The sequence below is a fragment of the Sapajus apella genome, unplaced genomic scaffold (genome assembly GCF_009761245.1).
Source record: "Sapajus apella isolate SASKATOON/1434 unplaced genomic scaffold, GSC_monkey_1.0 scaffold1, whole genome shotgun sequence".
In the NCBI taxonomy this organism is placed as follows: Eukaryota; Metazoa; Chordata; class Mammalia; order Primates; family Cebidae; genus Sapajus; species Sapajus apella.
This window is the reverse complement of record NW_022436941.1, coordinates 32,809,443-32,831,500: the sequence shown is the minus strand read 5'-3', so window position 1 is coordinate 32,831,500 and position 22,058 is coordinate 32,809,443. Positions and strand designations below refer to the sequence as shown.

Below are 22,058 nucleotides of genomic sequence, written 5' to 3'. Positions count from 1 at the left end.
TGTACAGGAAGAATCTATTTTATCTTAATGCCTTCTTGAGCAGATTCCAGAACTCTCCTTAATAACACAGTCCAGGTTTTAAGTAACTACTTTGTCATGGTTTGGATATTTGTCCCCTTCCTATCTCATGTTGAGAAGTGATCCCCAGTGTTGGAGGTAAGTCCTGGAGGGAGGTGTTTGGTTCATGGGGTCTGCCCATCATGGCTTAGTACTGTCTTTGAGATAGTGGAGGAGTTCTCTCGGGATCTGCTTGTTTACAAGTGTGTATAGCACCTTCCCAAACTCTCTCTCTTGCTCTCAGCCTCGTCATGTGACATGCTTGCTCCCCTTCACCTTCCACCATGACTGTAAGTTTCCTGAGGCCCTCACCAGAAGCAGATGCCAGCATCGTACTTCCTGTATACCTGTAGAACCATGAATCAATTAGACCCCTTTTCTTTATAAATTACCCAGTTTCAGCTATTCCTTTATAGTAATGCAAACAGACTAATACACCACTGTCAGGAAGTTGTTCCTTTTGTTTAACAGATGTTCCCCATGCTGCAGTTAGAAGATTTGATTCCCTCCTGCCATAAGCAAACAAAAGGATGTAGGTTTTACTAAGAGACAGCTGAAGTCATTAGGTCAGAGAGGAACCTTGGAAAATCTGCATCACATTGCAAAGAAATAAATGAAGTCCAAGCCACTTGCATTCAAGGAAGTACTAACTAAAAATAAATGAGAAAAGAATGGATCAGAGAAAACATTCAAACCCACCGTTAATGATATGAACTGTTTTCTATGGTACATCTTTTCCAATTTATACACAGGCTTGTACAGAGTTTTGTACCTATGGTTGACAGGCAATTTGTTTTGGAGGGTCAACGAATTTAAAAATATCTCTATGTGATAACTGTTTTCCAGGAAAAGGCATATAATTCACCTTAAGCAAACTTGATACATGAAGATATTGATTTATGAAGTATATAAATTAGAGGATAATTGTTCACTTTAGTAAATAATTTCATGGTAGGGTTAATTTATTTTGCCAGCTCCCCCAGTGTATTTTACATATTCTTTGATTTCCCCAAATGCAATTTACCTATTTCAGCTGCAGAAAGTAAAACACATCTGTGGTTGAGAATATAGATGATGATGTGTTTGTTCTCTGGCTTTCATAGGTTTTGGGTAAGAATAGACAATAATTTGACTTCATGTAACTATATGAAAAATGGCACCAGTAATCCTCTGTGGATATAATGTATCTTCTAAGCAATCCTTTCGCTAGCTGTACTCTGTAAATTCTAGGAAACAAAGCAGTGGGGAAAACGCAAATATTTCATTTTAGAGCTCTGTTGGGTAGATATTATTCAGGGGAAATGCACGGGCTCCTACTTAGGGAAGGTTCTATCTTTGACTTATAATCTGTCCTGGCAATATAGTGTGACAAATTTTATACTGAAGTTCTGTTCATTTACTCCTCAAACGTACAAATTATGCTCTCCTTTTCTTTGTATGGACTCCATAGTGCTTTGGTGCCATAGAGGATTCAGCGTAAAACACCAGCAGAGCCCAAATCCTCTTACATCGTTATGCCTACACACACATTTCTGCAGACATTTTGTCATGCACAACTCCTAGAATAAAAAGAACCTCTCTCTGTTCCAACTCGTAAAATATATGTAATATAAAAAAGGAACATTAAAGATTGAAGGATTTTTTTAAAATTTCCCAATGATCCCTGGTTTTCTGTATTCAATGTCTTTTCCTCTTGCTGAAAACTATCAATGGCAACTCCTAGATGACACATGAGATTTACAAAATGCAATGTATCTTCCTAAAAAAAAATATGCTGCATTGTCATTTGAAGAAATTACTGTGACTAAAGGGAAAGAAACCATGTGCCACAAGTTTTGTTTTTTTTTTAATATAAGAAAGACTGGGTTTTATACATCTCTCCAAATGCTGCATAATCATAATTTACATTTTCAAAATTATTATAACTCTTTTTAAGGTAGTAGCAATTTGTCTGGTATTTTAATCTATTCTGCGTTAACATCTATTAGCACTTTTTGAAAATGTGAGGCAAATTGCTATGCTAATGAAGGTAAATCACACCACAGTTCCATGATATGGCTGCTGCTCTTACAGAAGGGTGAGGAGAGAACCTTCAGAGTTACAGCCAGTCAGTATAACCAATTTATCTAGGCCATTACAGTCTCTTTACTTTATTAATACCTTCCTCAGAAAGTTCCAGAATCAAGGGTAAACCCAGGCCTGACTTATTTCCTCAATGACACCTACTGTTCAAAAAATGTAATTTCTGATAAAATCTGCAAAAGAAACCATTTACATTAAGTGATTGTTATTTCCTTTTTGACTCAGGTTTTAAAAGAAGACATATTTGTGATAGGGAAAAATATTTGACATCTGAGTATATTAAAATCACACTTAAGATTAAACAACAATGAGAATTTTAGTCATCTCTTTGTTTTCAGTCCTACAGGCATTGTCTGGTACATTCTTGCCAGTTAGAATACAGGCTCTATGAGACAGGAGTTCTTGCTGGTTTTGTTCACTGTCAAATCCCTAGCACATAGTATATACTCAATAAATATGTATTGGATAAATTCACATAAGAGTTGTTCAATGAATATGTATTGAGTACATTTTAAAAAGCATCAAATAGTACTACACCAGCAATTGTAGAGATAAGCGCACCTTGTTCCCAAACTGTTCCAGCTAGCAGTCTGTAAAGTCCTGATATTGTAGCCCCAAACTCCTTTCATCCTCTGAAGTTCATACCCATAGTGACTCTTTGGGCTACTGTCTTTTCCATCTGACATAACCAGGTACCTCTTTCCGGGTAAATCTTCCCTAGGATTTCCAATAATATTGCACAGGAGCCCAAAGCAGCTCATGATGGTGGTTTATCAAGTTGTGCTGGGTCGTGTGGCTGTCAGGTAGGCTACACTTTGGATTAGCTGATGGCAACCCTCCATACTGGAGATCAATGACACAGTAAACCAGGTGTGTAGGCTAAGAGGCATGCTAATGATCCTGGACGTGAGTCAGTTTCCACAACTTGGCCAAACCCTACACAGTTCAGAGGGTTTGACATTGGTGTTTACAGCATCAGCAGCCTGCTCAGGATGGCAGCCCAGGAGGGCAGAAGATCTGGAAATGTTGTGATGTTTACGTTCCCTTTTAATGTCATAGTTATCTGACAGCAAAGAATAAATTGTGGACAGGTCTCCTGACTCAAAGCGATGCTATTTCATCGTCTGATTTCGTGGGCTTTAGGACTTCGTATGCCTTCACATGGATGTGAAGGCTCTCTTTTTTCACTTGGTTCTGTTGACATGGTAGTGTTTAGTCTCTGATGCCTCGGGAGCATGCAATGAATGGCAATCTCAGATAAGGAGAAATTCTGCCACCAAAACTGCCCCATGAGCCCACTGCTAAACATGTAGTATTAGGCTTTCATGTGGTAAGAGACAATCAGATGCTTCTCTTTAGCATGGTTTATTTTGGCAACACATTTGAAAACAATTTGTTAATTTTTTACTCAAATAACCAATAAGGCAAAACAAAAGGATGTCTCTGTTCAGGTAAGGGCTGGGAAGACAGGAAGGGAATAACATTCAGTGAGCATCTATTATTTTCCGCATATTTAAGCATGAATACCCCTACTCAGATGGAATTCGTATTTCACACAGCTAGTAAATGGCAGCTAGAGTGTGAATTCAAGACCCCAACACACAGTGCTCTCTGCACTGTACCACACCGCCTGGCCCCTAGGTAAGATGGTATGGTATGGAAAGTGCCACTCTGGGGCCTAGCTGATCGCCTGCTCTATAAAGTGTTTACTGACATCCTTTTTTTTAATTGAACAAAAAGAGATTGCAGTTTGCATATAAATACATTTCAAAGTCCTTGACAATGTTTTCAAAATGGCTGCTCTAAATGTAAATTATGGATCTCACTTGGCCTGCAGAATGGTCTACTGTGGAGTCGTGGGTTGCATGAGACTTCTTTGAAGTATGATGCAAATGTGATGAAGCTGCAGGACTGACAAGGGGCCTTTGGATAGGCCATCCGTGACTACGCCGGAAACGCACTGCTTTCTTTCCAGTCTCTCGCCCATATGAACACTTTCCCTTGTTCTAGAGGTAGAATGGCCTGCAAGTCAGACATGGCCCCTGCTCTCTTGTAGCTTATAATCCAGCAGGGGAAGGAACCCTGACACCAGCAACACCAAAGCCCGAGAAGTGCTTTCTAGGGAAGTGCAGGTTGCTGCAGAAGGAAGCCCGCAGTAGGCACCTGGCCTGCTCCTTGAGGGTTGTAACGGCTTTCCAAAGGAAGTGGTATTTGTGTGGACTTCTGAAGGACAAGGAGGTGTCAGCCGGTGCACCACATGCACAAAATATGCACGTATTACTCAGAGAAGAAAAGAAACCAGCTTATGAGCTCGAACAAAACAACTCATCAGTTGTTACTTTGTAAGCTATGCAGTTTCTTCTGCTCCATCTAACAGGAAGTTCCTGCATGAAACAGCTCTGCTCTGAGGAGGGGAGGGCCGAAGAAGGTGGACCCCTTTATCTGCAGGTGGGAAAAGTAAAGTGCCCACAGTATGTCTGTGAAGGCATCACAAATAGCACACTCAGCACCTGCTTCCCCATTCAGGGCTTGTGCCCTCACACTGGTCTGTCACTCTTCACAGACTCCCTGGGCAATGTCACTCACTGCTAACAGCCCCAGAGGCTGACTCCTGGCGGCCCAGAGGCAGAGTGTTGTCTCTGGGGCAGTACGCCTCCGGAACCTGCTTCTCTCTGCGTTTCTTGGCTCTCTGGGAAACTACAGTGGGTATCCGTGGAACCTGGTATTCACCGGGTGCCAGCAAAAGTGATTGTGAACGATGCATATTCAAACAGACCTTAATGCGCTTTTCAGCTGGTGCCCACAGACTCGAAGATGGGCACATATTAAAAAGGATAAAATCAGAGTAATGTGAATTTTAATAGCACCCCAAATTTGCATGTAAATGAGGTGAGTCATCTAAGTGCAGTTTAAAATATTTTAAATAGGACACTAAGAAAAGCAAAAAAGAGCAGACGATACATTGATTTTTCCAGGATCCTGCACAGCCGACAACATGTGCCCGCTCTCTGCTGGCCTGTGTAGACTTTCATAATTCTCTTTCTCTCCCTTTGCAGCAGGACTTCTCACTTCCCTGTTTGGATGACATGCCACATTCTGCTGAGGTTTCCTATGGTGAGAGCAGAGAACTAGGAATCTGGTGCCGCTTTTCAATCTCTCACCTCTTTCTCTTCAGTGGTGAGGCTAAGCTTCCTACCTTAGCACTTAGCTCCTTTATTCTGTTCTGTAATCAGCTTCACGTTCCATTCCTTCCCTCTTCCTTTCTCAGACAAACCAAGGCCTTCTGCCATAAGCCCAACAGTGACTCATATATAACAAACTTATGATAAATGTTTACTGACAGGGGATGAACGAAACTGTGTCTACAACTGCAAGCAAGATACAAACAAGAATAAAGTGGTGTCAACCCAACTGCTCATTAGAATTAGCTGAATATCTTTTAAAAATCCCAATGCCCAGGCCATATCCCAGACCAGTTATATTGGAGTCTCGGTTGAGAGAGAGAGAGCCAGGTATGGGTATTTTTAAAGCTCCCAGGAGACTCCAAAGTGCAGATCAGGTGAGACCTACTGGTTTAAAGCCACTGATTGAAAAGCTCCTAGAATGCACAGGTGATTTCTGTACTTGGGGATCTGAAGGTAAGGTCTGAAATAAGAACCTGCCCAACTTCCCATGACGTCCTCCACCTCTGAGCTAGAGGTTCTGGGGAAAAGGAACTAATGCTATTATGGCTTATTAGCCTTTCTGTTTCTCAAATATTCATAGTTGTTTGAAACAAAATGTGTACTCTTGGAATATGGTAAAAACAGACTGGTTTCCTCTCCTTCAGCATCAAGTCTTAGATCTCTAGTTAGGCAAAGCCAAATGTGGCCTCCATCTGACCTTCCCAACAGCTAAGCGGAAGGCAAGAAAAATTCTCCTAGCCCCAGTTCTCACATGGACGTAGTGCTTCCTCAATGGAAAACCCACGATATGGAAGGAGAGGCTATTCATGACTAGGTACTTAATACAATTTTTTTTTTTTTGAGCAGAGTGTCACTCTGTTGCCCAGGCTGGAGAGTACTGGCACGATCTCGGCTCACTGCAAGTGACTATCCTGCCTCAGCCTCCCGAGTAGCTGGGACTACAGGCACTGACCACCATGCCTGGCTAATTTTTTTGTATTTTTTAGTAGGGACAGGGTTTCACCGTGTTACCCAGGATGGTCTTGTTCTCCTGACCTTGTGATCCCCCACCTCAGTCTCCCAAAGTGCTGGGTTAATATAATTTAAAAAATTTTTTTAAGAATAAAAGTCGACTATCTCATTGGAACCTAAAAGTGACCTGCTAAATATGGGAGTCAGCTGACCACAGAACATCCATAATGTAGGATGCTTCATGCATGAACCTCATACCAGTAGCCTGGGGTCTTTAAGGATGTGTTTTTTATACAGAGGTAAGAAATATTACTCTTGGTGGCAAAAAACAAACAAACAAAAAACACCTCAACTAAAAATCCCAAAGTATACAATAAGACAGATACTGAGAATGCAATGAACCTGACAGAGGCAGCCTCATAAATTCAGTCAACTTTGTCAAATGCAGTCATTCCATTTCAGAATCTGCAATGATTGGAAGTGCGATGCTCTGTCAATATCACAACAGGCCTGGCTTCATGCTGTCTCTTTTTTATGAAATGTGTGTTGCCTGTTAACACTAGCACTGCTTCTATTCACTTGAATTAGCACAGTGAGAATGCAGCAAAGAACTTGGGAGGATGGGGATCACAGAAACGCCTGCAGTGTTAAGTGAGAATTGGGGCTTGCTAACCTGAAGCCTCTAATTAGAGGTTAGTGTGACAGGAAGTCCGACAACCAGACTGTCAGAGAGAAAAATTAGTGACATTTTCGTTCCCTGTATCACCAAGCGATCCTCCACTGAGAAAGATGTTTCCAGCCAAGTGCTTGTAAGCTCCAGGTACATAACCTTGTGTTGGCCGCTCTAAGGCCACAAACCACTGACCATGGTCTTGACCATGCTGACATCTATGCATATGCATGTGTGGTGCAGATGAACACCAGGATGGAGAAAGTTGCTTAGGGTAGTCATCTGCAGTGCTCCAAATGGTTCAGCAAAAGATCAACAATCTGAAAAAAAACCTAGGCCCTAATAGGATAATTAATATAGTCACTGAGTGAGTGGTAAGTGCAACGTATTTATGGAACACATCTGGGTATTTCTGAATTAAACTCATGAATTTAAGCTGAAAAACATAACTGAGGGGGAAAGCTCTCTGAACTAAAAAATGTGTTTTCTTTTGTGCATGATGGCTTTCTTGATTTCAGTTTTTATTTTCCTACATAAAGGATAAGGTAGTGGTAATCAGCCACTGCACACTTGATGAAAAAAATCTTTCTAAAATTGCCATTTCCATCATGTAGAATTTATGAATTTGACCTGTTTCCTAAGACAAATTTATGATCAGCAAAAATTTATTCTGCATTAATGTGATCGGTAAATCTGTAGATTCAAAAACCTGAAAATAAGTGATGTTCTTGGTTTTCAGAAGATGAACTGTGCGTAAATCAGAGCGTTGCAGGACTGGGCTCTGAAGGATGCCAAGTCCAACCACGCAGCAGATGCCAGGCTCACCTGACTTTTGGGACCCCCAGGGGCTTGCAGCTGCCCCAGAACTCCCCAGCTATATGGCATTCATGTGATGTCCATGGGGGGACCTTTCTTATTTGTTTATTTATTTTCCTCTGTCTAGATACTTTTTACAATCTATTAAATTATTAAGAGGCAGTGGGATCTAATGGTTTTCAAACTTACTTTCAGCTGTATAATACTTTCACAAACCAACATAAAGCAATAGAAGTGGGGCTGCTCTGGTTGAAGAGAATGCAGATAAGAAACACAATCCAATCTATCCATCTATCCATCCATCCAGCATGCAATATATATCTGTCTAGCAACTAGTATGTACCAGCTACTGTGGTAAGTCCTGGCAATATAACATAGAAGGAAAACCCACAGATCTTATATTCTAATAAGGAGAAGGAAAGAGATGGAGGTAAGAAGAGTAAAAATTAACCACTACAACAAGTAAGAGCTAATATTTATTGCTTGCTTCATATGAGGATCACTATGCAGATTAATTCACTCAACTCTTTCAATGTGAGATAGATGCTATTATTTTCATTTTACAGATGAGGGAATGGCGGCACAGGGAGGCGCCAGGGAACACATAAATATAAGCAAAGCTGGCAGTCTGGTGAAGTGGAAGAGACAAGCATTCTCAGGCAGGACACAGTGGTTACCATATGAATGCTGCTGTCAAGAGATGGAGGAAGTGGGGACAGAAAAATGGCCACTGCATTTGGTGGCACAGAGGCCACTGCTGACCTTGAAAACAGCAGCATCAGTACATGGTGGGAATGGAAATGGAGCATAACAGGTGACGAGAAAGTAAGGAAAACTGTTCCTAGACAATCCTTTTCAGAAATTAGATAGAATGGCAAGAAAAGAGGCTTAGAGGACCACGGCTGAAAGCTGATGTAGGCTCAAAGTGAGGTTCTTTGTTCAAAAGAAACATAAACTTGGGTGTCATTTAAAAAAAAAAATCAGCAATTTTGCAGTACTGTAGTTGCCTGTTTGCTTGTCCTCTCCCAAGAGGCTACAGGCCCACAGGGCAGGGAGTATATCTTGTTCACTGTTTTTTCTAACCTATCACCTATCACAGTGACTGGAATATTGTAAGCCACTCAATAGGTATTTCTTGAAAAAATAAACTATAAACAAAATATATGATAAAAGTTGGAGGCAGGAGAGGCTTAGTTTTTCTCTGAAAAACCGCTTGCAAACAGGAACAGGATTTATCCAGGCACAGCATGGAAGGTCCTGAAGACCTGCTGCTGGATGGCCAGGCCTGGCACATGGGCTGAGCCATTCCTTCCCCACCTGCAGGTGTCCCTCAGTCACCTGGTCACTGCAGACTGGCCTTGTCTACTTGGTGAAGTCAGGTGATTAGGAGTTCTGGGATCTCATCTGAGTTCTGTTGAGGAATTGCTGCTACCTTTTCTATTTTTAAATTAGAAAAAAAATATGATCCTACAATCTAATTCTTTCATATAATTACTGAAACCAAATCAAAGCTCCATGGAGATTATTTACTGCAAAGCAATGACACTCCAGGGTGCCTTCAGGCAAACTCCAACATAGCAATCTATTCACCCTACAGTATTTGGGGAACAGGAGGCTCTCTCCTTCCCCCTTTTAAAAGCAAACAAACAATTTCACTATCCATCACCCCCATAACAGAAGCCAGAAAAACATAAGCAGCTACTTGCAGCACATTCCCTTAAAAGGTTCTACACAGATGTTGATTTTCCTGAAAAGACAAAACAAACAAATCTCAGCCTGGACACTACTGGCTGTTTGACTTGGCAGATCTTCACTTTCTGCTCAAAAGAAAGGACTGACTCCTACCGGTCCCAGGTTTCTTCTTTCTCTGTAAGTTTGGCTGTAATTTAGCGAGTCCTAATGATTAAGAAAATTCTATCATTTTCAAGAATTGCTGCCTTAGTCTCAGAAGGCTAGTGTTTCTATGAAGATCTGAGTTTGTGAATTGGTATCCATGGCTAGATATTATGAACCTGTTGGACAGGTGATTAATATATCAGATACAAGATTCCAGAGCAGGTATGTATATGTGAATAAACATAATGCTAATGCTAACAGTAGTAAACATTTATTGAGTGCTTACAGTGTGCCTGACTGGGCTACGTGTTTTATCACAATATTTCATTTAATCTTGTAACAACCCTATCATCCCCATTTTTCAGTTGGTGAATTTGAGGCTTTTAGAGATTAAGTTGCCCCAGGTCCCACAGATAGTAAAATGATGGAGGTTTGACACTAGTGCTCAACCACTTAACCTCTTTTTTAAAGTTCCACATCAGTGTTTCTTGGTTTCATATTTAAATACCGCATTGGACTTTCAGTTACCACTTCTTAGAAGTTCAGGTGAACAGGGTTGGAAGAAGAAGAGATGAAACACTTAACTAAAATGAGGTTGAAAGGTAACCTCTGAATTTCAGCTGATGTGTTTTTCCCTGTTTCAATTACCAGGAATAATCAGGAGAGGGTTGTAAAATGTGTTTTAAAGTGCTCCTGTGTGAAAATCACCTGGAGAAACTGTTTCATCAGCAAAAGGAACAAGATGCTGATGCTTCCAGTGAAGGACTTAAGTTCAGAGTTTAGAGCCCCAGCCGCACTCTCTCACCACTTCTCATGCCCCCTTTCTTTTGGGGCACATGGCATTGTGGGCTAAGGGTTATATCACCCACAACAGAAGACTGCACAGTCTGATACAGTTGGACCACTCCTGCCTTATTCTGATAGAATGTTTTCTTTTATAATTTTCTTTGATACGGCATCAAATTTAAATCTTACATTTTGGCTATGGGCAACCTGGAAACAGCTGCCCAGACATGGCAGGGAAGAGGAGAGTCCCTGCAGGTACACGCTTTGTTTCATGGCTGAATTGCTACCAAAACAGTCCTGGACACAGTGCCCCTCAAATTATTTTTCTCTGAAACTGATTTTTCCAGTTAGTTCTGTACATTAGTTACAGAGTCCTATATTATTTTCCCCATAGGGCTTTCCTGCTCATGATTCTTAAACAAGCTGATAAAACCTCCATTTTCTCCACAGAAATATTCAGGTTGTTGAGGCTTTCTCTTACCATAATTACTTCCTGAAATATGCAGTGGTCAATTTTTCCTGTATATTTTTACATTAAATTGGGCACGCAAAACTTGGCCCTAGATATTTTCAGGTTGTAAAGCAGACTCCTGGCTCAAAAGAGCTGGCTGGTTTCTATTACTTGCTTTCTGTATTGGCTTCTTATTGATTTGATTAAAAAAAAATCTCTCTACCATTTAAAAATGTGGAACTCCATGTGAAAACCAGGATTTCTTATGTCCTGAAGAATATAGCAACATTTATTAAAAGAAATCACTATTTCACTCCATAACTAAGAACTTCAGGAATTGGGGCAGGTAAAAAGAAAGGTCTTGGCAATGGCAGTTTGATGAGAAATGAATTAATTCGATTATTTTCATGGTGTGGATCAATAGTAGTTGGCCTCCACAGAAGCCCCTGGCCCGAAGGCAGCTGGATAATCAATAGACTCACACAGAGGCGTCTCTCCTCCCCAGCAGACTCTCTCATCTTTACTGGGCGGGCTCTTCACGCCTGTGTAATTCTAATTTATGTCAACTAGAAATCAAAGAAATTCCAAGAGGCTTTGGTCATAGGACTTTGGGGTGGACCTTTCACAATCTATTTATGTCTGTTCCTTAAGTAACGTGGCCCCCACAGCCCTCCAGGCACCTCTACTGGCCAAGGAGAAAAACCCCAGCAGAAGGGTAGCTACCTGCTCCGGGCCAAGGTGGAGGCGGGATTAGGTAAACTAAGGCACACTTTCTCCTTCCCATCTATAACTATGCAGGGACATAAAGAACCAAGCATTTTAAGCAAAATGCTTTGCCAAGAGTGGCTCCCTCAATAACGCTCTTTAATGATACCCCAGACGCTGGCATTTTCAAATCAAATGAACAGTGTATAAAATTAGTTCTGCATGAAGTTAAAAAAAAATAGAAAGTGAAAGGGAGCTTTTAAAAGCTCCAGCATTTCTCCATCCAACTGCTTTTCACAAGGGTTTGGCATTTGAGAATTGCTACGTTTATGATGTTATTCACTGCTCATAATTTAGGCCTGCGTCTCCAAACTCCTGTATTAACACACACTGCAGAGGTTTCCACCATGAAATTTTATCACCGAGGTCTCGCAAACTAGCCAAGCTGCCTCTGGTGAGGGCTGGTTTCTCCACCAGTGCCAGGCCACGGTGCCTCCTCCCTTCTCATCAACCTTGTCACCCCAAACATTTTTCATTAACCTTGAACCCTGCATTTCCATTTGCCCTCCAGCTTTCCCATGATTTTCTTGGTCCTTTTTAGGTTTGTTCTCTATCCAAACTGCCGTGTAAGTAATGAAGAAAATATCGTAGAATAATAAGAACAGATCTATAAAGAATCTAGAATTCACTGAACTCACAAAAACAATCTCTATGACCAAAGCAACTGTCTATAATTGTGGAAAATAGAGTAAACATACTGCTCTTATTAGAGACTCCTGTTGATTACACAAGTATTTTTAACTAAATCACCAAATAAATGTGAGTTAAGTTGATAGGTGATTTCGGGTCAACTCTAATTCCCAAGGTCAAGTAAGCCTTTGAACAGTGTTTAAGAATATAAGCTCACCCCAATTCATCAAAGCCGTCTCACACAGCGTTTTCTTCTCTTGGTTCTTACAATGCACTAAAGTTTAGGAGATTAAGTGGCGTCAGCTTCAAAACCCTCTAACATGCTTATCCATCCAGCAATCAGAAAAGCTACTCAAACAGGGGCTTCTTAATGCACTTCCTGACTTTACAACTGCATGGGGAATGCTGCATTGTTGAAGGACTGGAGGACTCCTCCCTAGGAATCGCCAATATTGTAGCCAAACATATTTACTGCAGTTTAGCTTAGCCCTTGTTTAACAATCCGAGTGCATGTTGCTTTCATCTGCAACGAATATGTTTAACATTTCTCATTTGTTCTCTGCTAACCTACCAAGAGAGACGTTGGTTGGGGGTGGTGAAGGAAACATTGTTTTCCTACAACAAATACATTGCATTTTGTTATTCTTGCAATTCCTCAAAAGCTGAAATGAGGAAAAAAGCTTCAGTTTGGTAAAGTATAGCCTCCAAATTAAATATAAGTTGCCCTCAGTAAAACTGACAGAATGTGAAAGAACATGCAACTAGAATGTTCTTTCTCAGAACCACAGGATCACGGAATGCCAGCACAAGGACACACAGACTTCACAAACTCCATCTCTCTCCAGTGCAGGGATCTTACTGACACCATTCCTAACCGAGGGGTTTATTGAGTAGATGCTGAGGTTCCCTCCCTCCTCCATTGGCTCCGATTGATGTGCAGAAACACAGAGGAGAACTCTAATGAGTTTTATTAGTGATTAGCAGATTTGGTTAAGGTAGGGAACAAAGTTATAGCCCCAAATTAATTTTGTTCTTTAATGCTTTGCTGGCACAGATGATCACAGACTGCAAGAGACAGTGTATTTTTTTCTCCATTCCCTAATCTTAGTTTTTCTCTGTTTCCTGTTTCTAATCTTATTTTTCACCTTTATTTTTCTTGTTACTTTCTGTTTCCCTATCTACTGGAACTGTCTTATCTTCAACTCACCCTTTTCTCCCACTGCAAATCTTTCTGCATCCCTGTGTTGGAGTAGATGGTTAACAAATTGATTCCAAATACTGAGCGTCCTACGGAGGCATTAGTTTTCCATTGCAAAGTATATAGAAAGTGTAATTACTAACATCTTTGTATAAAAAAATAATCTTAATTTTAAATTTAAGTGAGGAAAAAGCATGAAGGCAAAACATTCTCTGAGTTTATTTTTTTCCCTTTCTTTTTAATTTTCTTTCAAAAGGGGATAGCAGGTAATATAATTTTTTCTCATTGGGAAATTCCAGTATGATCACAGGTTAATATAATAACATTGATGATATCAGAATAATCAGTAACAGAGCATTATATAAATAATAGACATTATTCTAAGTGCTTTACATACGTTAACTCATTTAAATGTTCACATTTCTACAAGATAGGTACTAATATCAACCTCATTTTGCAAACAAGGAAACAGGCACTGAGAGGTTAGTAACTGCACAAGATGATATAACTAGTAAGTGCAGACCCCAGATCTGTACCTGAACTCAGGCTCCGCAGACCATACCCTTGCTATGAATTTCTTTTCTTTGCTACTCAAATCTTCCTTTGAATCTTGATGGTAACTTAAAATCTGGAGATGGATGGCATGCTACAAAATCTGAAAACTGAATAGCTACTTTAGATTTCCATCCAACTAAACCAAGAAGCAAGCTTTTCTGTGCAAGGCTTTACTTGTGCTTTGTGTGTGGTTTGGAACTGTCTTCTATCCTCACAGAGCTTCTCGTGTTTGGCTCCGAGCTGCCTTAAGTCTGAAGAAGCCAGACAGCATGGCTGGGTCCAGCATCTCCCTGGGCTGCGCTGCACAGGCTCTGACCAGACGGCGTTGTGCTGGAGCCAGTGGGCTCTCAGGGTGGCTCTCTGGTTAGAAAAAGGATTCAGAGGCGGCCCAGGGAAAGGGCTAAAACCCTCAGGGATACAGCTAATCGGAACAGTGTGTATATTTAATTTTGGACTAATTTGCATTTGGGTAGAAAATAACCCATTTCTTAACTTACAATCAGCAAAATGCTGGTCAGCAAATAAGTCTGGAATAATATTCTCCTGTAGTAACTGTTAAGATACAACTTCTACAGTGTATCTCTGAAGATGGAGCTGATCTTAACAAATCTAAAGATGACAGATTAGAAATATGGCAATTTCTGAGAATGGTCGTGGACACATACGCATGAGTGGTTACATTCTGGTAGCTTTAGTTAGACGCACTCATGGCAGTTCCTTCTGCTGGAAACTGAGGAGCTCTGCTGACATTGTTTCCTGCTTCTAGAGCACTCTGCTGATGGTGGACCCTTTAATTTGTCTTAACAGGAGTCACTTTAAAGTGGCAAGGTTAGCAGCAGCATTGGGTTGGTTAGTAAAAAGATTCGTGGGAGACTTTCAACCCCTGAGTCTCAGTGCTGTTGCTTAGTTACAAAATACAGTAAGTCGATTCCGGGCTGGGATGAGAATATGCAATAACATTCCTCTAAACATAACTAACTGGCAAAGGTCTAGTAAAATTTGGGATTCTAAAGTGTTTGGATAAAATAATTAGTCAATTAACAAAAAAGGACAAAGGACACAAGGGCTTTGGGCCATAGTTCATTTGCCCCCAGATTTGCTACATTTAGAAAATGCATGCCCTTTGAATGGCAGGTCTATTTAGTTTCACGCTATTTTGCTAGATTTGTCCCTAATCACCATTCACAAAAGTAGCACACATGTGTAAATTGGTACCAGATGATGGCACTTTCTGAGCCAGTGTCTGAGCTGGACCTTTGCTAAGGAAGCAGTCCCCATGGCCGGAGACTGCCCCAGGGTTGTGCAGCAGCACTGGACACATACTCCAAAAGCCTGGTGTCAAGTCTTGCCAGAGTATCCCTGGGCCACTGACTGTTCTTTCTGAGCCTCTGTTTTCTCCCCTTCACAATGCAAATAACTATTTCTTAGATGTGTTATAGGGAAAACATGGAACAAAGAAGAAAACACCTGTTGAGTGCCTGATGTCCAGTATCGTTTTTTGTTTTGATTTGTTTTGAGACAGGGTCTCGCTCTATCACCAGGGTGGAGTGGAGTGGCACAATTATGGCTCACTGTAACCTCGGCCTACTGAGCTCAGGTGAGCTCCGACATGGAATAATCTTATTTATTATGTCAGAAGTATTCTTCTTTGCTGATTTCTTCTGGGTATTCTACCACTCTAGCCTAGCCCCAACCCCAGCATTAGGGGGACATTGACCCCCAACAGGCATTTTCCCCCTCAACCCCTTGGAATTGCCTCTCCTAAATACATCTGTACTACTTGCATCAGGAGTTTCAACTACTTAGGCTCAACACAGACTGATAGAAGGTCACTGAAAGCAAATCAATAAAACTGAAAGCTACTTCCCAAGTAGCTGAGACTACAGGCATGTGCCACTATGCCTGGAATTTTTTTTTTTCTTTTTTTTTTTGGTAGAGACAAGATTTTGCCATGTTGCTCAAGCTAGTCTCAAACTCTTGGGCTCAAATGATTCTTCCGCCTTTGCCTCCCAAAGTGCTAGGATTACAGGTGTCAGTATATAGATTTTGATTATCTCTTTTCTCAGTCTTCAAAGGGTCCCATGTTAAATGCTGCACCACTTCCTAAACTCACGCTCACATCCCTGGCTGGCTCCACAAGCCTTCTGCCAGGACCTCGGGAACCATTTTTTATCACGTGCTAGGAGTGGCATCTGATGTATGGGGAGATGCAGGTTCCCACATACCCCCTCACCGGCCCTTTCTTGGTCCGAAATGGCCAGAATACATAAATGTTGAGTACTGAAATTATACACCTGTGAAGAAACAATTTGGTACTGTTCTTTCCACCTTTACTATTACTGGAAACTTGGAATCCAGAATAGAATTTTATGGTTCGATCCTGCAAATTGCAGTTTGTCATGTAACCTTTTATATTTTGGTCTATGGACTTGTAAATAGGATGGCAAACTCTAAGCAGACTGTGTAGTGTATGATTATTTTTTCTTTCTACTTAAGCACAAAATTCATTATTAACTGGGGGAAATGCAAAGATAATCTCAGTTTAGTTTATGAAAGCAGGCAAACAATGCATAGCTATAATTATTTATATATAGAGAGAGGTATATATAATATATGATATATGGGGGGTAGGGATAGAGAAGAAGAGAGGATATTACATCAAGGTATTAACTATACTGATATGTAAACAAACAACTTGATAGACAACTCTTACTTTATCACATCTCATCAGCCCCAAATATCTCAGAGACTTGCTGCTCTGTGCAATCAGGGTGGCTCCTTGATCTGTAATTTCTTTACACCATCCAACATCCACAGTCTCTATTGTCATGCTGTACCGCCCAATGGCTATCAGTGCTGCAAGAAGGAGCAGAGAGAAAGCATGAACGTTAGCAGTGTACAGGATCTCTATCTTATTATGACCATTTATCTCATTTCCTCACTAAATTTGTTCCTGAAATTTTGTGTGTAAATGAATGTTTTATAAACTAAATTCAATTTGAAATGCTTTAGGAAAGCTTCCCTATGACAAACCCTTTTGCAAAGTGAATAATCATTCTATAATTTCCCTTTCATTGGACATAACCTTTTATCAGTTTTATTCATTACAAGGTTACCTGTACTTTCATTCAGCTCTGCAGAAGGAATAAATTAAAATGGATTACACATATAACATTAAAAAAAACCCAAGAACTAACTAAATTTTACCCAAGATAACTTTAAATTTTTTTTAAAGAAAAACCCATGCAAACACCATTTCGAGGTGTGTTATACTGCATGTGAACGTCTTTAACAATTGGCATAATTTTTTCCATCTGCTTATGACCTGTAAAATTGTCCTTCTTGGGACTGCTAGGAATTAAGAGTACATCATACATATGGCTGAATTTAATTGGTGCCATGCTAGAATACAGTAAAGAGAATGCATTTGTTATGGTGAATTTCCTCATCCTATCAGAAGTCTTTCTTCTATTAACATATAAAATACAGCCTGTTGTCTGTAAACTATGAGAGTATCTGGAATCTTCTCAGCTGCTTAGCATTGTACCACCACCAAAGTGCAGACACTTATCCCATATTTTATGATGTGCATTACTAATCACTGCAAAGCCCCATAACCTATCACCCCATCAGAGTGACCAATTGGTGAATGTCGCTCTTTTCTACCGACTTTGATAAACATGCCTGCCTCTATATCTATGAAGCAGAAAAACAGATTTCAGTACCTCCAGCACCAGTTTATGGTGCATTAGTTTGTGAATCAAAACCCTGAAAACGATGTGACAAATCTCAAAAACAAAAGAGAAATGGCTTTCTGATAATTTGCTCTTTCTAAGATAGCATAAGTTGATTTCTGTTACAATAAAGGTGAATGCTACCTCCCAAAATGTGTTGGCTAGACGGATAATTTAGAGTGAAGTACTCATGCTAACAAATGTTTACTCCTACAGCTCACAGAAGAGACTACTTGGCAAAAATCTCTCTTTGCTAATTACCTCAGTATTTTATTTTATTTTTTTTTTCCTAGAAAACCCGTGTCCGTACATTCCAGTATCAAAGCACTCCCAAGTAGCCAGATATTTAATGTTTATAAAAACAGCAATCATGATCTCGGTGTTTTCCAGTGAAAATACAGTAGAGAGAAATGGAAAGATAATTTTTAAAAAATTCTTTAGGTACCAGTTTGTTAATGTTTTCATCTTTGTGCATGCTGTTTTGATATTTAAAGTTTTCCAAGGGGTTTGGGGATTTGCCAGCTACTAAAGTTTTGCAGAAATGATCTGAATACTATTTTTGCGTAGCAGGAGCAACATCCCAGGTTAATACCATTGGTGTCTCTGACCTAAGAAAATTGTTCTTTCTGGTATCATCATAACTTTCATTGATTATGATATCCTGAGATCTGCTATGAAAAGTGAAGTAGGGGATGCATAAAATAAATGCCTTTTAATACAAAGTGTCATCTCCAAAGATGACAAAGCACCAGTTGCAGGATGGCCTGAGGTTGGTAGATTTTGTGCAGTTGTTTTATTGAGGTCTGAGGCTAGAACACAAAGGGCTTGTACTACCCAGAAAAGCCCTAGACTATCAGAGCCTGCTTTATAAGCAGATGAAGAGTCAATAGCTATCGACTCTGGGTGGTAAAATCACTGATTTTTGATGTTTTCCTTTTTCTTTCTTTCTTTCTTTCTCTTTCTTTCTACCTTTTCTTTCTTTTCTTTTTCCCCTCCCTCCCTTCCTTCCTTCCTTCCTTCCTTCCTTCCTTCTCTCTTTCTTTGTTGCTTTCTTTTTATAGAAACTAAAATACACAATAAAGAAGGCAACTGAAGACAAATTAGGGTATTCAGCTTTTCTTTGGACCTAGTATTAGTTACTGAAGTAAGAATGGAACTTTATTATTTCTTAGCTCATTCATTTACTTAATAAACAACTTGTGAACTCTGGAGTATTTCTGCCAACATTTATTGACTATATTCCATGTGCCAGGCTCTTGGCTAAGAATTTCAGGTGCATTATCTGATTTATTACTAACTGCAACCCTATTAAGTCTTATTGTTATATTCACTTTAATAATCAGGAAACAGATTGTTATAAAGAGGTTGAATAGCTTTCCTAGTGTCACAAGACAGTAAGTGGGGGAGTAGATTTTAAGTTGGAATCCAGCTCCCAGCAGAATCATGGGGCAAGGCACCTGGCAGTTCTCACAGGTTATGCCACCAGTGGTGGAACTGCAGTGTGACATACTGGGCCTGTGCTGGCTACTTGGAATACAAGATTCATGGAGCTCAGAGGCCAGTTGAGTGGAGGTGCAGGGTGGGTGGGAGGTAGGGTAGAAATGAGGAACAGCCCAGTAAACAGTCACAATCCAAGGCTCACCGTCCATTTCTTCCCTTTCCCAACTCCTTACCTTTCAGATCTTAGGTCAAAGGTCAACTTCTCAGAACTGATCACCCTATCATTTATTGCTATTGGGAATATTGTTATTTGTTTATTTCTTTTTTTTTCCATTTATTTATTTTATTGCATTTTTATTTGTTTATTCCTTTGTGGCCCATTCCCTTATTAGAGCGATAGCTCCTGTTTGCTGCGGTATGCCCAGCATCTAGCACATGCCTGGTACAGAGCAGGCTCTTAAAAATATTTATTGAATACAGCAACCACTACAACAGAGGCAAGCTAAAGGGGCGTAAAATCTCCCTCACGCTTCAGGGAAACAGGGATACATCAGAAACCCTCAGCTGAGTTAAGTCTTGAAGGATGAGTATGGATTTTCCAGATAAACAAAGAAGCAAGGATACGTATGCTGGGCAAAGTAAACAGCTTGTGTGAAAGTAAGAGAGGAGAAAGGACAAGTGGGCTGCAGGTATTCTATGTGGCTGAAGTAAAAACAAGTACAAGAAAGTGGGAAGACTCATTTCAAAGATTTATTCAGTGACGAATGGCACTGGGGCAGGTACAAGACACACAGAGTGACAAAACCAAGCAGAGTCCTTGATGTCATGATGTTTATAGTCTAGCAGAAGAGGCAGATGTGAAACAAATAAACATAAAAGTAAACATAGCTCTAAATTGTGACAAGTGCTCTAAAGGAAATGGACTGAGCACTGCAGGAGAGAACACTTAGCTGGGGGTGTCAGGGAGGGTCTCTCTGATGAATTTACTCTTAATTCTTCCAACAGCTCTGCAGAAAAATACCCATTTCAGAAGGAAGAAAACAGAGTTTCAATAGTTCACCAAGGCCCAAAAATCGAATAAAGTGGCAGAACCAGGGTGCAAACTGAGGTTGTCTGGCTCCAAGGCCAGTGCTCATTCTGTTACAGCAGCAGCACCTAGGGTGGGAGGAAAGCCTGCACATGGTGAGAACAGATTTCTCTTTACCACTTTTGATTCCAAAATATACGCAAGTGATTTGCTTCTCTTTGACTATATCATGTCCTTGGACAGTTTTTCATTGTTGTTTCATAAGCTAGCTATGAAACCTGTTGTGTGATCTAGTCTCATGTTTGGTTCTAGGCTTACTACCTAGTAGATGTTTGACATCGAGATCACATTTAACTTTTCTGAGTCTCAGCTTCCTTACCTGAACAATAGGGATGTAGATTGTATGTCCTGTCTAATTCATGAGGTTGTTTTGTGGTTCAAGTGAGATAATAGATGTAAAGGACTTTGTACTACATAAATTTCATGATTTATTTGTTATTTCCCTAATCCACCCTACAGTTGTGTAGTTGCTATAAAATGAAAAGACTTGAAAGAATTTTGAAAAATAAACTCTGGGTAAATGATAGCATTATATAAATACTTAGTCATTATGTCACTGCTAGAGTTCTTGAACTGCCTACTCTCTATCAGTGATCATAAACTTCTAGTCTGCACCTGGGCTGATAGGGCTGTAAATGTAATGTATGATTACTACCTTCATTAGAGGCTGTTGACATATTACAATGGTATGTATTGAACCTTGAAAAGGAATAAATTATGCAAGACTAATTCCTAACTCCAATGCAATTTTAATATACTTTTTAATGTGCTAAGTGCAACTAATGAAAAAAGTTAAATTTTAAAAAAGGTACACAAATTAAGAGCTGTAGTTCAGTAACTTGTGTGCTGATGAAGTATACACATTAACCCCCTAACAGTCATTCCATAGGCATACAGATGATAGACAGAGTGATTAAAAGACTTAAGCACACATGCACTTAATTTTGACCAAGAAATTCCATTTCTAGGAATCTACTCTGACAATATACCTCTAATAGTACAAAATTACTTGAATATATACAAGTTTATTTATTGGAACACTAATTGTGGTTGCAAAATAATGGTAATAGCATAAATATCCATATATAGGAGAGTGACTGAATAAACTATGATATATCCACACAACTGAATAATACTATGCAGCTCTAAAAATGTAAATAAGGAAGATCACTAGGAATTAATCTGGAATAATTTTCAAATCATTAAGTGAAACAAAAGCAAAGGGCAAATAGTTTATATGATGTGCTACCACCCTTCATAAAAAGCAAAAGAAAATATAATAAAATACATATTAATCTGCTCATCTGTGCATAAGTAATAGGAGAAGCATAAACCAGACACCGCAAAAGACTGTAACTTAAGTTGGTAAAAAATAACAAAGCAGGTATGAGATGTGGGGGTGGGGTTGTGAGATAGATGGAAAGAAACTTCGTATAATAGCTCTTTTTATACAGCTTTGCCTCTGAACCATAGTAATGCTTTACACACTTCCTAAAATTAAAAATATATATATAAGAATCCAGGCCGGGCACGGTGGCTCAAGCCTGTAATCCCAGCACTGTGGGAGGCCGAGGCGGGTGGATCACGAGGTCAAGAGATCGAGACCATCCTGGTCAACATGGTGAAACCCCGTCTCTACTAAAACTACAAAAAAATTAGCTGGGCATGGTGGCGCGTGCCTGTAATCCCAGCGACTCAGGAGGCTGGGGCAGGAGAATTGCCTGAACCTGGGAGGCGGAGGTTGTGGTGAGCCGAGATCGCGCCATTGCACTCCAGCCTGGGTAACAAGAGCGAAACTCCGTCTCAAAAAAAAAA

General features: G+C 40.1%; 1 protein-coding gene across 3 annotated transcripts in view; it reads right to left on the bottom strand.

The window, feature by feature from the left end:
* Positions 1–22,058, bottom strand: part of FBXL17 (F-box and leucine rich repeat protein 17) — a 539,173-nt gene that overhangs the window by 6,239 nt on the left and 510,876 nt on the right. For all 3 annotated transcript variants that reach the window (XR_004264890.1, XM_032263825.1, XM_032264542.1), the window contains one exon: positions 16,696–16,838. Coding sequence is in view for 2 of the 3 variants with exons in the window: in XM_032263825.1 (XP_032119716.1) it covers positions 16,696–16,838 (143 nt within the window). In the remaining variant the exon portion in view is untranslated. The remainder of the gene's footprint in view (positions 1–16,695; positions 16,839–22,058) is intronic.